Source organism: Coregonus lavaretus (assembly GCF_964263955.1).
Source record: "Coregonus lavaretus genome assembly, chromosome: 31".
Lineage (NCBI taxonomy): Eukaryota > Metazoa > Chordata > Actinopteri > Salmoniformes > Salmonidae > Coregonus > Coregonus lavaretus.
Genome location: NC_140018.1, coordinates 12899181 through 12914628, shown reverse-complemented (window position 1 = coordinate 12914628; position 15448 = coordinate 12899181). Strand labels below are relative to the sequence as shown.

The 15448-nt window shown below is 43.0% G+C and overlaps 1 protein-coding gene across 2 annotated transcripts in view; it reads right to left on the bottom strand.

The window, feature by feature from the left end:
* Positions 1 to 867: 867 nt before the first annotated feature.
* fkbp1b (FKBP prolyl isomerase 1B) overlaps positions 868 to 15448 on the bottom strand; it is a 23805-nt gene continuing 9224 nt past the window's right edge. For both annotated transcript variants that reach the window (XM_084149304.1, XM_084149303.1), the window contains exons 3-4: positions 2329 to 2441; positions 868 to 2162 (exon numbers count right to left, since the gene is read on the bottom strand). In XM_084149304.1, the coding sequence (XP_084005430.1) occupies positions 2034 to 2162; positions 2329 to 2439 (240 nt within the window). In that variant the 5' untranslated portion in view covers positions 2440 to 2441 and the 3' untranslated portion in view covers positions 868 to 2033. The remainder of the gene's footprint in view (positions 2163 to 2328; positions 2442 to 15448) is intronic.

Here is a 15448-nt window from a genome sequence, read left to right as displayed (position 1 = left end):
TTAAGCAAAGTATAAGGGAGTTATACTCCAGTCTAGTAGGTGGCGGTAATACAACATTTTATTGGATGCCAACCGCCGTTAAACCTCATCGAAGAAGACTGTTGGTCCTAGTTTGTCTGTAACATCAAAGAAAAGGTGGTAATACTTTCTGTATTAATAGTACAGTTTTTTGCTCATGTTTGGGGTTCCCTGTGTTGCCAACCTGAAATGTGGGATAATGTAAGATACTGTATATGGTAGCCTAATCTTTGGCATTTGGTAATCATTTATTGATAGTCAAGGGGTGTTGCGCTTGTTTCGGCCCGCAGAAGGAGCCTCTAGCTCTAGTGGTTGGTTCACGCACTCTCACTCGCACCAACCTGCCTAGTCAGTGAGTCAGTTGAATGAGAGCCAACTGAAGAGAGAAGCACCGTATACGTTATCATCACGGTGAGCGAGTTATAAAGCATAGGATATGAAACACCAATTTAAGCGGAATGTAATGATATAATAATTATTTTAAAATGTTTTTATAGTTTAATTTATGAAAGTCAGTTAGCATAGAAGCTAACGCCGGCTAAAGTTAGCTCCAGTCGAGCTAGCCTGTCGTCATTGCGACAGGACCAACAAACATTCACACAGAGCGTAAACAAAGGGAAACATTGTAACTTGCTGTTTTTAGGGATATGTTGAGAATTACATGATGAATTCCATGGTATTTCCGTGCCATGGTAGTGACCAAAAAACCATGATAGTACCATGGTAGTTTTTTCATTCTACTACCATGGTACATTTTTGTAAGGGGAAGCTCTCGAAGTTGAACACGCGTGCACGCACGCGCACACACACACACACACACGACTCAAGTTCACAGATTTTCAATAAACATAATTCTCACCATTTTTATTAGGAGTTGATCGATTTAAACAGTCATATTATCCAAACTAACCATGGGTTGTAAGAGTAGTACTGTACAGTGGATTTGTGTTCCTGATGTCCTTCATTTAGTCATATCTGTGGTATTCTTGCAGTAAATGTTTACGATGGATACAAAATGTACTAAACACAGACACACCAGTTATCATTATGCAGGACAGGGTTTTTCATGACCATGTGAGCTGACCAGAAAAAACTCCAGGCCCTAGTTGTAGAGTGTTACCAGGGGTACAATCATTAGTCCAAAGAGTTTTGCAACTAAAACAAGAGTTTCTATTGGACAAATTCAGCTAGGTCCCTACCCGTTCCGTTTGCCTCCGTTTATGAAATGTTGCGCAACAGAATCGGTGTAATGAATACACTGCTGGTGTTACCTGCTCAGATGTCATGGTCAAGGAAAACTCCTAACCTTTAAAGCTTTCAGCAGGACAGACCTTTATCAAAAGTGGCAATGCAGAGAGTGGTTGGTAACTCCTAGTCAAGATACGACAGGGTTCTCCAACTCCCGTCCTGGAGAGCTACTGGAGTGTGCAGGCTTTTGATCCAGACCAGCACTAACACACCTTCAATCTGCATTAGTACTGGGCTGGAACAAAAGCCTAGCTACACCCAGTAGCTCTCCAGGACCGGAGTTAAGGAATCCTGAGATACAGAGTATTGTACTGTTTGAGCTTTGGAAAACAGTAAGGCAGTGACATTCCATTGCAATATATTACGGAATTCATCGGATGGTTCTACTATGTTTCTTTGTCATACAGATTCAATAAAATGTACAACCTAAAATGAAAATAGGAAAAAGAAAAGCAATGCTCATGGACATATATCAAAAACATTAAGACAGAGGAAGCCAAACTATGGTATCATGTGTGTAAAAAGTCTAAAATCAGTTTAGCGGCAGGCAGCATCCATCTACAATGACAGTAAGTTGGCAACAAAGCAGTAGATCCTTAAGTGTTGAGTAGTTGAAGATGCAAAAAAATCTAAGGAGCAGAGGGGGTTTGTTGCTCGGGGTTGGTTGCTCGATGGTGTGGGGCAGTGTTACCCCGTCAAAGGGGAGGTAGTGAGTGACCTTTTAGGCCCCATTTGACCTTTCACCCCTGACCCCAGAGAGGGGTCACTCACTCAAGCTTGAGGAGCTCAACGTCAAAGATGAGGGTGGCGTTAGGGGGGATGACCCCGGGGTGACCTGTGACTCCATAGGCCATGTCAGGCGTACAGGTGATCTTCGCCCGCTGGCCCACACTCATCTGGGGCAGAGAGGGGAGGAGGAGACAGAGGGGAGGAGGAGAGAGGGCGGGAGGGAGACAACAGAGAAATTGTCAACGCTTCCTTATCATGTGTTGCAATATTATCATAAAATATTATGAGTGCAGATGGAGTCGCATTATCTAACGTAAGACAATGCAGTCTCACCTGTGCGATTCCTTCCTCCCAGCCCTTGATGACTTCCTGTCGCCCGATCTTGAACTTGAAGGGCTTGTTTCTGTCTCGAGAAGAGTCAAACTTCTTCCCATTTTGCAGCATACCTGGTAGAGAGATATCACACAAACACTGTTAAGTCAATGGTCTTCCTAGGTTCAGGTAGGTTCCTAGGTTAATTTGAATGTTTTTTTTATTTTCATGTGTTCTGCTTTGAGTACTACTGAGTATACATGAGTGTGCTTGTAGGTATTTAGGTATTTATTAGGATCCCCATTAGCCGCTGCAAAAGCATCAGCTACTCTTTCTGGGGTCCACATGAAACATGACATAATACATACAGTACCAGTCAAAAGTTTGGACACACCTACTCATTCAAGGGTTTTTCTTAATTTTTACTATTTTCTACATTGTAGAATAATAGTAAAGACATAAACTATGAAATAACACACATGGAATCATGTGTGGTCCTCTGTAGCTCAGCTGGTAGAGCACGGCGCTTGTAACGCCAAGGTAGTGGGTTCGATCCCCGGGACCACCCATACACAAAAAAAATGTATGCACGCATGACTGTAAGTCGCTTTGGATAAAAGCGTCTGCTAAATGGCATATTATATATATTATTATGTAGTAACCAAAAAAGTGTTAAACAAATCAAAATATATTTTATATTTGAGATTCTTCAAATAGCCACCCTTTGCCTTAATGACAGCTTTGCACACTCGTGGCATTCTCTCAACCAGCTTCACCTGGAATGCTTTTCCAACAGTCTTGAAGGAGTTCCCACATATGCTGAGCACTTGTTGGCTGCTTTTCCTTCACTCTGCCTTCCGACTCATCCCAAACCATCTCAATTGGGTTGAGGTCGGGGGATTGTGGAGTTCAGGTCATCTGATGCAGAACTCCATCACGCTCCTTCTTGGCAAAATAGCCCTTACACAGCCTGGAGGTGTGTTGGGTCATTGTCCTGTTGAAAAACAAATGATAGTCCCACTAAGCCCAAACCAGGTGGGATGGCGTATCGCTGCAGAATACTGTGGTAGCCATGCTGGTTAAGTGTGCCTTGAATTCTAAATAAATCACAGACAGTGTCACCAGCAAAGCACCCCCATACCATAACACCACCTCTTCCATGCTTTACGGTGGGAAATACACATGCGGAGATCATCCGTTCACCCACACCGTGTCTCACAAAGCCACGGCGGTTGGAACCAAAAATCTCACATTTGGACTCCAGACCAAAGGACAGATTTCCACCGGTCTAATGTCCATTGCTCGTGTTTCTTGGCCCAAGCAGGTCTCTTCTTAGTATTGGTGTCCTTTAGTAGTGGTTTCTTTGCAGCAATTCGACCATGATTCACACAGTCCCCTCTGAACAGTTGATGTGTCTGTGACTTGAACTCTGAAGCATTCCTGTGGCGGTCCTCATGAGAGCCAGTTTCATCATAGCGCTTGATGGTTTTTGTGACTGCACTTGAAGAAACTTCTTGAAATGTTCCGTATTGACTGACCTTCATGTCTTAAAGTAATGATGGATGCTTATTTGAGCTGTTCTTGCCATAATATGGACTTGGTCTTTTACCAAATAGGGCTATCTTGATGTCTTCACTATTATTCTACAATGTAAAAATAAAGAAAAACCCTGGAATGAGTAGGTGTGTCCAAACTTTTGACTGGTACTGTACATGGCAACACCTCCTCCATTTGCATTTCTATCTTTCCTATATATTCTATAACCATGTATAGCTACTACTGCATAATCAAATGAATTATCTAAGTGTGTTTCAGAGATGGCCAGAATATGAATGTTTTCTGATGTTAATAAGTTGTCCATTTCATTAACCTTCTTTCTCTGGCTACATATGTTAATATGGCCAATTTGTTTTTGTCATTTTCTGGGTTGCTTGTTTGTTTTTAGTGCTAAACTGAGAGGCTTATCTGAGGTAGACATGTCAGTGACATTTACATTTGAGTCAATGGTACTGAGTGGGCTGCCCACAGTGGGCTTCTTCCTAAGGCATACAGTTTCAGTGCAAACAGTGGAATAAAATTATATGTGCATATGATTATTGCAGTCAATACCCTCGGCGCTAACAGTTAAAGGAACATAGATTAGGTTACTTTCATTTACTGCACTTCTATTTCTCTGGGATATAATACGATTTCCATGTCCTCTGTTGCTTATTTATTATGACAGGGAGGACTGGAACACTACCAGTCCGTCAGTCTCTTAAGCAGTTCGCTATGTTGATGGAGATAATCCTGTAGCATCATTTGAACACAAAGTAAGGCCTACACAAGCATATTTTCCTCACAAAGATCAGTTATATTCAAGTCATTCAAACAATTCCCCTCAAAACAGCACTGTTTTACACGAGGTCAGGCAATCCTTCACCTCCACTGCAAGGAACTGTCTGGAATGCCTAGGAATCATTGCATTCCAAATTCCAACATCAAAGGCAGATTCTGATAATATAGGGCTGGCACAAAAACAAAAGTAATTCCACTGGGTTTCATTTGCAGATCCTGGACTCGTTTCAATTTTCTAAATGAACAAAGGGAATGTGAAATAGGAGGCAGTGGCCTGATTCTTTCTGTAGATTCTTTCTGGTGGCTAACTAGGCCATGTCTAGCCTGCATCTAGAACACAGGGGAAACACAGACAGACACAGGACAGGGAGAGCGAAACAGTAGTGGCACGACAATGAATGTGCCCATGAACATCTGTCCGTTCAGGCATGCTAACAACATTAAGCCCATTGAACACTTCCACCAGAGGCACTGAGACAGAGACACTGCAGAAAATACTTAATAATTTTCCTTTCACAGGCTTGGGACAAAATCCTAATAATAATCCAGGGCAGAATCTTTTCAATGTATACAGTGCCTTGCAAAAGTATTCATCCCCCTTGGCGTTTTTCCTATTTTGTTGCATTACAACCTGTAATTTTAAATGAATTTTTATTTGGATTTCATGTAATGGACATAAACAAAATAGTCCAAATTGGTGAAGTGAAAAAAATAACTTGTTTCAAAAAATTCAAAAAATAAATAACGGAAAAGTGGTGCGTGCATATGTATTCACCCCCTTTGCTATGAAGCCCCTAAATAAGATCTGGTGCAACCAATTACCTTTTAGAAGTCACATAATTAGTTAGATTGCACACAGGTGGACTTTATGTAAGTGTCACATGATCTCAGTATGTAGACGCCTGTTCTGAAAGGCCCCAGAGTCTCAGGCGCTAAATACAGAGAAATTCCTGAGGGAAACCTGTTTCAGTCTTCCAGAGATTTGAGACTGGGACGGAGGTTCACCTTCCAGCAGGACAATGACCCTAAGCATACTGCTAAAGCAACACTCGAGTGGTTTAAGGGGAAACATTTAAATGTCTTGGAATGGCCTAGTCAAAGCCCAGACCTCAATCCAATTTAGAATCTGTGGTATGACTTAAAGATTGCTGTACACCAGCGGAACCCATCCAACTTGAAGGAGCTGGAGCAGTTTTGCCTTGAAGAATGGGCAACAATCCCAGTGGCTAGATGTGCCAAGCTTATAGAGACATACCCCAAGAGACTTGCAGCTGTAATTGCTGCAAAAGGTGGCTCTACAAAGTATTGACTTTGGGGGGGTGAATAGTTATTCACGCTCAAGTTTTCTGTTTTTTTTTGTCTTATTTCTTGTTTGTGTCACAATAGAAAATGTGCATCTTCAAAGTGGTAGGCATGTTGTGTAAATCAAATGATACAAACCCCCAAAAAATCCATTTTAATTCCAGGTTGTAAGGCAACAAAATTGGAAAAGAAATTCACCCACGGTCAGTGGTGTGAAGTAACTAAGTAAAAATATATTTGAAGTACTACTTAAGTATTTGGGGGGTGTATCTGGGCCCGGTTGCATAAAACACCTTAAGTTAATTTTCCCCTTATCTTTTCCCTTAAAGTTTCCTTAACTTTAAGTCAGTTGCACAAAACATTTAAAGGTGAATTTCCCCCTTAAATTAAGTGAAAAGGTTAAGGGTGCCCATTAGGTCCCTTAACTGCTTAATTCAGTATGGATATCAATGTAAACATCATTTGTGGAGGTGAATGTTGCTTTCATTTACTTTGGTTACAAAAGGAAACATCAACCAGCTAGCTAGCTACTTAGCTAACCAATGGAAGGTGCACAATCTATGGCTACAAAGCTAGCTGGCTAGTTAGCTATAGCTACTCTGTAAGCTAGCTAAAGTAACCACAAGAAATGTGGTTTAGTATCTTCTGAAGCAATTTGGTTAAAACTATCCTCTGCAACGCCCTTAAACAACTGCCTTAGGTAAGGGAAAATTATTCCTTAAGGGAAACACTTAAGATGTTTTATGCAACGAGACCCTGTACTTTACCATTTATATTTCTGACTACTTTTACTCCACTACATTCCTAAAGATAAGATGTACTTTTTACTCCCATACAATTTCTCTGTCACCCAAATGTATTAGTTACATTTCCAATGCTTAGCAGGACAGGAAAATTGTCCAATTCACGTACTTATCAAGATAACACATGGTCATCCCTACTTCCTCTGATCTGGTGGACTCCCTAAACACAAATGCTTGTGTTGGAGTATACCCCTCGCTATCCATAAAAAAAAAAAAACGTGCCATCTGGTTTGCTTAATGGTTTGCTTAATATAAATAATTTTAAAGGATTTATAGCTTTTACTTTTGCTACTTATTTATATTTAAAACCAGACACTTTTAGACTTATACCAGTGTTTCCTCTGCGTTCATTTAAGTGTGGCGCTGCGCCATGGAAGAATCATTGCAACCACACCAAAAGAAACATCCTATTTCTACCAAACATAGTTTCAATAAAGTTCTGTAAAGTACATTAGCTTTTCTTGGTAAATAGATAATCTGTCTGGGTTCAACACAGTTCAAGGTTATTTAGCTCTGTGAGTTGTGGCAGGCAGCCTGCAACTCAAGAAACACAGTGCGCCAATGACCAGTGCACAAGTGACCAGTGCTCGATAGACTCTCTGCGGCACAAAACACAATTCACTTGAATCACCTCAGAGTGAACCTGCGTGAGAAACGGCACGCCAAGGACCAGTGCGCGAGTGACCAGTGCGCAATACAGAAGCTCTGCAGCGCGAAACACAATTCACTTGAATAACCTCAGAGTGCACCTGTGTGAGAAACTGCAAGAAAGGTACGTTAGCTTGTTTGTTTGACTAACATTAGCTAGCCAACTAGTTAACTACATAAGCTAGCTATAACCTAAAAACTACTAACATAATTTATATCTATTATATTGCTGCCACAATTGTAACGGCAATTAGCTATCCAATATCCACAAGTATGTTGATGATGGAAACATGGTTAACTAAAGTTACTGAGGCAGGGATGCATGAGGGACAGAATGGAGCAGAGGAGAGGAGAGAGCCAGGAGGGGAGATGGAAGGAGAAAAGGAGAGAAGGAGAAGAAAGAGGAGTAGATAAAAGGAGAGGAGGAGGAGAGAGGAGTAAGACCAAGTGCGCACCACCGGCAATCCGGATGGGACCTAAAGTGGCTTAAAATTGACAGACTGAAACCGTGGCTATATAATACGCCACATGTTTAGTCAAATTTCCTTAATTAGGCTAAGGGCTAAAACATTTTGTGTATATTTAGTCTGTACTAGTCTACAGCATTGTGTAGTGTTGTAATGCTTGCTATCTGTAATAGGTATTTCCCCAGCCACCAGTAATTCCACTAAACAACACTCTACATCCCGTCTAGGAATGTTCTGCCGCCTGTGCCGTCAACATAGGCAGGTTGCTAAGAGGGGTGTGTCAAAGCGGCCTTTTATTGAAATAGGGGCCCAGACTCATCGGCTGGACTATATTAACCGGCACCCAGGGACAGAGCAACACATGGTGAAATAAGTGCTCCACAATGTTTTTGTTCATATTTTCTTCACTTGATATTTAAATGTCACCAGACTTATTTCACATTGTTCTCATTTACTTGAAGATTGGCAAGAACACAAACTACAGGTCACACATAATAGTGGACGAAATGTTTAAGATTCTGGCTCAAGTTGTGGAGGGGCCTATCCTCCATGCCAGGGGTTCCCAAACTCTTTCACCCGGGGCCCCCCTTCCAGCATTGGGGAACATCCCATGCCCCCCCAACGCACATGCACGCACCATGTATATTTCTATGGGCACAAGCACTGTTCATGACACAAACTGTTCACACTCCTCTTGTTGGTGGAGAGAATTTTGTAGGTTGAAAGTTTGTTTCCTGCAATTCTACACATTTTGTCATGGGTTGCAAAGAGAATGTTGCAGTTTTAAAGCAAATGTTCTTGCAATTCTTTACATTTTGTCATGTCTAATGTGTATTCATGTGATATTTGAGTGGCAAAATAAATTACAACAATATCTATGGGCAAAAAAATACATAAATAAAAAAACTTTAGCTAACATGGGCTAGTTAATCTGGACATTTCTGACAAGTTAGAAATAGCTCTCTAAGGTATTCAATGACTAATATGACAAGACGAACTGATGATGCACTACCCAATTTCGAAATTGCACCTTGTGCATTCTACTATTACAACTTTCAAGAGTGGGGCGCTCTTCACAGTTTGGGAACCACTGCTCCATGCTATCCAGACATCTGTAGCCATTGGCCTGGAGGCTGATAAAACTACAGATGTGGCAACTAATAAGCAGCTGGATTTACATGTCAGGAATTATTTCAGTAAGAGTTAAAATTATTATTAATAGTGATATTCTACAGTCATGAGTAATAATGAAATTGTGTATGGATTTTTGTATGTTTTCCAGATACATGGACCAAGAGGGACACCTTTTACAACCAGTTCCTGGACCTAGTGTCAGTCCTAGATGGCAAGGGACATCATCGTTGCCGCCATCAAGGAGGTGCTGCACATCAAAATGAGATAATAAGAGAGATTGTACGGCCTGGGCACTGATGGGGCTGTAGTGATGACTCGTATAGACACAAAACAGTCTTAGAATGAACAAAAACAATTTATTTTTTATTTTTTACAGTATGTCTTGTGATGCACATTTTTTTCCTCATCTTCCAACAGGACAACATAGTGGTGTGGCAAAAGAGCTAAAGGATGCCTTCCTATGGATGGTGTCTGTGGCATGTGCAGCCCACCACCTTGCTCTGACCTGTAAAGATGCATCAGCTGAGGTCCCCTATATGGACACTTTCAAGGAGCTCCATAGTTACTTTGCCAAAAGCAGTAACAAGACAGAAGTCTTGAAAGCTGCTTCAGCGACCCTGGGCCTTCTGTACTTAAAAGTGAAGGTGAGATTATGCATCACATTTCTTCACTTGGCTACTCTGGTCTCATCTTGTTTACCTACTGCTTCTACACTCAAAATACATGTATTTTGCAGGAAGTAAAGGATGTTCGCTAGCTGTCCCAGCACCTGGCCGTGGCTAATCTTCAGCGAAACCTGAGCGCAGTGTTGACTGAGGAGGTGGAGGTGAACCGGTGCCCAACTGCTAAGGGCCTCTACGCTTTCTGTGCCACGTACAGGTAGGCCTACAAATTAACTCCAAATTAAATAATGTACTATGTTGTTATTACTGCTTTCAGTGTCTCAAAACTATTTCAGTGGTCCACATTGTGGTTTTTAAAACCTGTTTTGTATTGTCAATTGATGTATCATTGTGGAGTGACAAACCTTTCTAACTCTAATTTGTGGCAGCACTTTACCTGCAGGCAGACGTGCTGCCTCACCTGACGCGGCTTCAAAAGTATTCCAAAATGAGGATGTAAACTTCCTGGCAATCTATCTTCATGTTCAAACGTGTGCAAATGTCTCAGTTTAACAGAGTCACAGGACAGCACTACTCAATGAAATATTTAAGAACTACTGACACTAACTAACTTCAAGCAAAACAACTCTAGTGTTGTAGGTCCCTGTGACAATGGCCTCACTCCTCGCCATAAAATATTCTGGTGATTCCCAGCCCCCGGGGTCATTTCTGAGCCAACTCCACCAGGACCTCAATGACCCAATGGGTCTGGGCGCATTCAACATCAAGGAGAGGGAGAGGCCAGGTGGAGAAGACCAAGACCAGGGAGCAGTTCTGGGCTCAGTTCAGAGGAGGTAAAAACATTTGTTTTTAAATGCTGTTGGATAAACTAAAATAAACAGCTATTAATCACTTATTTTCTGTTTTGTGCTGTAATTAGGTCATGGATCCATATCTTGTTGGCCTCCAAGACAGCCTAGACCGGAGGTTCCAATACCTGGAGATTCTGGGGGCCTTCAGTGTGTTGGGACCTCAGGCTGCGTTCTCTAGTGAGAGGATGAACACCTTTAACCTGACCATCCTCTCCAGGCAGTTCTTGCAAGCGCCAGAGGCTGCTGTGCCGCAAGAGTGACCCTCTTACAAGCAACATGTGCTAGTTGGAGTATTCAAGGTATGGCATGAATGTGACAATCTTTTGAAGAGAACAATTTAGGCCAGTGTTGCCCAACCCTTTTTCCTGTTGAACTACCACTCTGTTGGCGCTTCTTTAATGTTGTACATATTTTAGTTTTTCATGTATTTCAGGGGTTGGACCAGCTGACGACAATGACAAAGCTGGCCTCGCTGTTTGATGAGTGGGGGCAGCTCTACCCCTGCCTTAGCCAGCAATCGCACTGACTATACCAGTGTCTTCCGTTAATTGTGAGAGGGCCTTCTCTGCAATGAAACGAGTAAGAACATTTAAATGTGAAAGTAGATCCTCTTTGTCCTTCTCCCTTCTCTTATTATTCTTTCTGTTATTGCAGGTAAAAACAGACTTGAGGAACAGACTGCAGGGAGAGCATCTAGCCGCCTGCATGCTGCTCCCCATCAAGGAGCTCAATTACAGGAGGATGTTGGAAATCTTTTTCCAAAAGCCCAGAAGAATAAAGTGTTCTGACAAAGGCTGTAAACTATGTCAGAACTAGGTTTTTGTCAGAACCTGGAAAGAGATTTCCAACGCCCTCCTTTTGTGATGAACATGAATTAGTGGGCTCTAATTAATGTTCAGTCAAATGTTCCTCTGTTCATTTTGTCAAGATAGACCTCCTTTCTGAAATTTTTTTTTTTTATGTTGTGTTTCTTTAGATAGCTGCAGCACTCAACCTTAAATTGCATCCTGTATACTATAATACTTTTACCAATATGTTATTGAGCTCATTTCTGGGGGTGGAAATTATATTCTAGATGGTTTATTTGAGTCCTTTTAAAAAGTCACCAGAACCAAGCTTTTCAGTACTTATTCATATTTTGTATTAAACCCCCCCACCCCCGCTAACTTTTCCCCCACAGCTAACACATTTTCCAGAGGAAACACTGCTTTTACTCAAGTAATATTTTACTGGGTGACTTTCCCTTTTACTTGAGTCATTTTCTATTGATGTATCTTTACTTACTTACTTTTCCACCACTGCCCACGGTATCAACACCCTCACCTGTCCCACAGTATCAAATGTCACAGCGAACATGAGCCTAGATTTTTTTGCACTAGAAAAAAACATGGCAGTTCAGCATGTCAATCTGAGGAACTTGTCACCTCTCGTAAAATGTCCTTAACCATAGTTTCCAACTTGTATTAAAATAACCCATGATTTATTTCTACCACCACAGTAGACAGACATAACATCAGCATAAATAGTTGGCAATAAAACTAGCCTAGCATGCTAACCCCGGTCAGGCAGGGGACGGTTCACCCAGAGAGATGAGTCCTGTACAGTACTGGCTGCTTCTCCTCTTTCATTCCCCCCTAAACTTAGTAGGACCGTAGGCTTCCAGGAATCCCTGTCGCCCAGATATCAGTCTGCCTGCCTGCCTGCAGGGCCACTGGGCGGGGGTCCAAGCCTGGAGTCGACGGGTCCACAGACCACAGGGGATTACCATCTGTTAATACTCTATCTCCCCTGGCTAGACTGGAGTTATAGGCACAGTAAAGTGCTCCAGAAGATGGAAACATTATGACCCATATTTCAAATAGAAACCACAGTGAAACCGGGCTAGGATGTTTATTTCGAATGCAATATAGGTAATATTCTCCGAAGCAGGAATTATATGGCCAGTTAGTTACATAGTAAAGTGGTCCTCAGTATGACATGATTAAGACCCATTTGTTGAATGGGTAAACAGTTGGCTGTGTTTCGAAAACAATTTAACCTATGTCTATCAGGCAATACAGTGCATTCGGAAACTATTCAGCCCCCTTGACTTTTTCCACATTTTGTTATGTTACAGCCTTATTCTAAAAATAGTTTAATAGTTTTTTCTCCCTCAATCTACACACAATACCCCATAATGACAAAGTAAAAACTTTTTGCAAATGTATAGAAAATAAACAACATAATACATAAGTATTCAGACCCTTTACTCAGTACTTTGTTGAAGCATCTTTGGCAATTACAGCCTCGAGTCTTCTTGGGTATGACGCTACAAGCTTGGCACACCTGTATTTGGGGAGTTTCTCCCATTCTTCTCTGCAGATCCTCTCAAGCTCTGTCAGTTTGGATGGGGAGCGTCGCTCCACAGCTATTTTCAGGTCTCTCCAGAGATGTTAGATCGGGTTCAAGTCCGGGCTCTGGCTGGGCCACTCAAGGACATTCATAGACTTGTCCCAAAGCCACTCCTGCGTTGTCTTGGGTGTGTGTTTAGGGTCGTTGTCCTGTTGGAAGGTGAACCTTCACCCCAGTCTGAGGTCCTGAGCGCTCGGGAGCAGGTTTTCATCAAGGATCTTTCTGTACTTTGCTCAGTTCATCTTTCCCTTGATGCTGACTAGTCTCCCAGTCCCTGCCGCTGAAAAACATCCCCACAACATGATGCTGCCACCACCATGCTTCACAGTAGGGATGGTGCCAGGTTTCCTCCATACGTGAAGCTTGGCATTCAGGCCAAAGAGTTCAATCTTGGTTTCATCAGACCAGAGAACCTTGTTTCTCATGGTCTGAGAGTCTTTAGGTGCCTTTTGGCAAACTCCAAGCGGCCTTTCATGTGCCTTTTACTGAGGAGTGGCTTCCGTCTGGCCACTCTACCATAAAGGCCTGATTGGTGGAGTGCTGCAGAGATGGTTGTCCTTCTGGAAGGTTTTCCCATCTCCACAGGGGAACTCTGGAGCTCTGTCAGAGTGACCATCGGGTTCTTGGTCACCTCCCTGACTAAGGCCCTTCTCCCCCGATTGCTCAGTTAGGCCGGGTGGCCAGCTCTAGGAAGAGTCTTGGTGGTTCCAAACTTCTTCCATTTAAGAATGATGGAGGCCACTGTGTTCTTGGGGACCTTCAATGCTGCAGACATTTTTTGGTACCCTTCCCCAGATCTGTGCCTTTACACAATCCTGTCTCGGAGCTCTACGAACAATTCCTTCGACCTCATGGCTTGGTTTTTGCTCTGACATGCACTGTCAACTGTGGGACCTTATATAGACAGGTGTGTGCCTTTCCAAATCATATCCAATCAATTGAATTTACCACATGTGGACTCCCAAGTTGTAGAAACATCTCAAGGCTGATCAATGGAAACAGGATTCATCTGGCTCAATTTCGAGTCTCAAGGCAAAGGGTCTGAATACTCATGTAATTAAGGTATTTCTGTTTTAGATTTTTTATAAATTTGCAAACATGTCTAAAAACCAGTTTTTGCTTTGTCATTATGGGGTATTGTGTATAGATTGATTAATATTTTTATTTATTTAATCCATTTTAGAATAAGGCTGTAAAGTAACAAAATGTAGAAAAGGTCAAGGGGCCTGAATACTTTCCGAATGCACTGTACATTTCAGGAAATGAAAGCCCATTCTATCAGAAAGAGTCTACATGCTTTTCCAAGTCTGTTTGAGTTGGGGCCGTTCCAAACTAGCTTTGAGAAAATAAAGCCGGTCCATTTCTCTTTCTGCAGCAGAGACCCAGACTCTTAGTTACTCACAGACAGATACAGTAGTTGACTACAAAATGCAGTGAGGCCACCCTATCTTGGTTGAGTCAGTGTGGGGTCGAATGAAAATAAAACAAGCTCCTTCCTTCCCTGTTCCTGCAGCACAGTCCCAGACCCTATTAGTTATCAGGCAGGCGATGAGTAACTAGACAGTGTAGAAAGCATGACAAACAGGGCCTTAATCCCAGGTTCTCTGCTTTGTTTAGGTGTGAAAATACCAAGGGAAGACCCATGTGTCCAAAATGGCACCCTACATGCCCATATAGTGCCCTATACTTTAGGCCTCTGGCTAAATGTAGTGCACTGTATAGGGTGCCATTTCAGATTTGGCCCCCAGACCCTCCTGAGTAGTATGAGATCTCTTTCTGGACAGGCCGTCCAGGCCAGCTAGGCTATTTATACTCTGTTTACTGTATCTGTGTCCACACGTGACAGACACATACGCTAGCACACACATACACCGGCCCCTCGTCCACCAGGGCCCAGAGATGTAAGGAGATATCACACATACGCCGGCCCCTCGTCCACCAGGGCCCAGAGATGTAAGGAGATATCACACATACGCCGGCCCCTCGTCCACCAGGGCCCAGAGATGTAAGGAGATATCACACATACGCCGGCCCCTCGTCCACCAGGGCCCAGAGATGTAAGGAGATATCACACATACACCGGCCCCTCGTCCACCAGGGCCCAGAGATGTAAGGAGATATCACACATACGCCGGCCCCTCGTCCACCAGGGCCCAGAGATGTAAGGAGATATCACACATACGCCGGCCCCTCGTCCACCAGGGCCCAGAGATGTAAGGAGATATCACACATACACCGGCCCCTCGTCCACCAGGGCCCAGAGATGTAAGGAGATATCACACATACACCGGCCCCTCGTCCACCAGGGCCCAGAGATGTAAGGAGATATCACACATACACCGGCCCCTCGTCCACCAGGGCCCAGAGATGTAAGGAGATATCACACATACACCGGCCCCTCGTCCACCAGGGCCCAGAGATGTAAGGAGATATCACACATACACCGGCCCCTCGTCCACCAGGGCCCAGAGATGTAAGGAGATATCACACATACACCGGCCCCTCGTCCACCAGGGCCCAGAGATGTAAGGAGATATCACACATACACCGGCCCCTCGTCCACCAGGGCCCAGAGATGTAAGGAG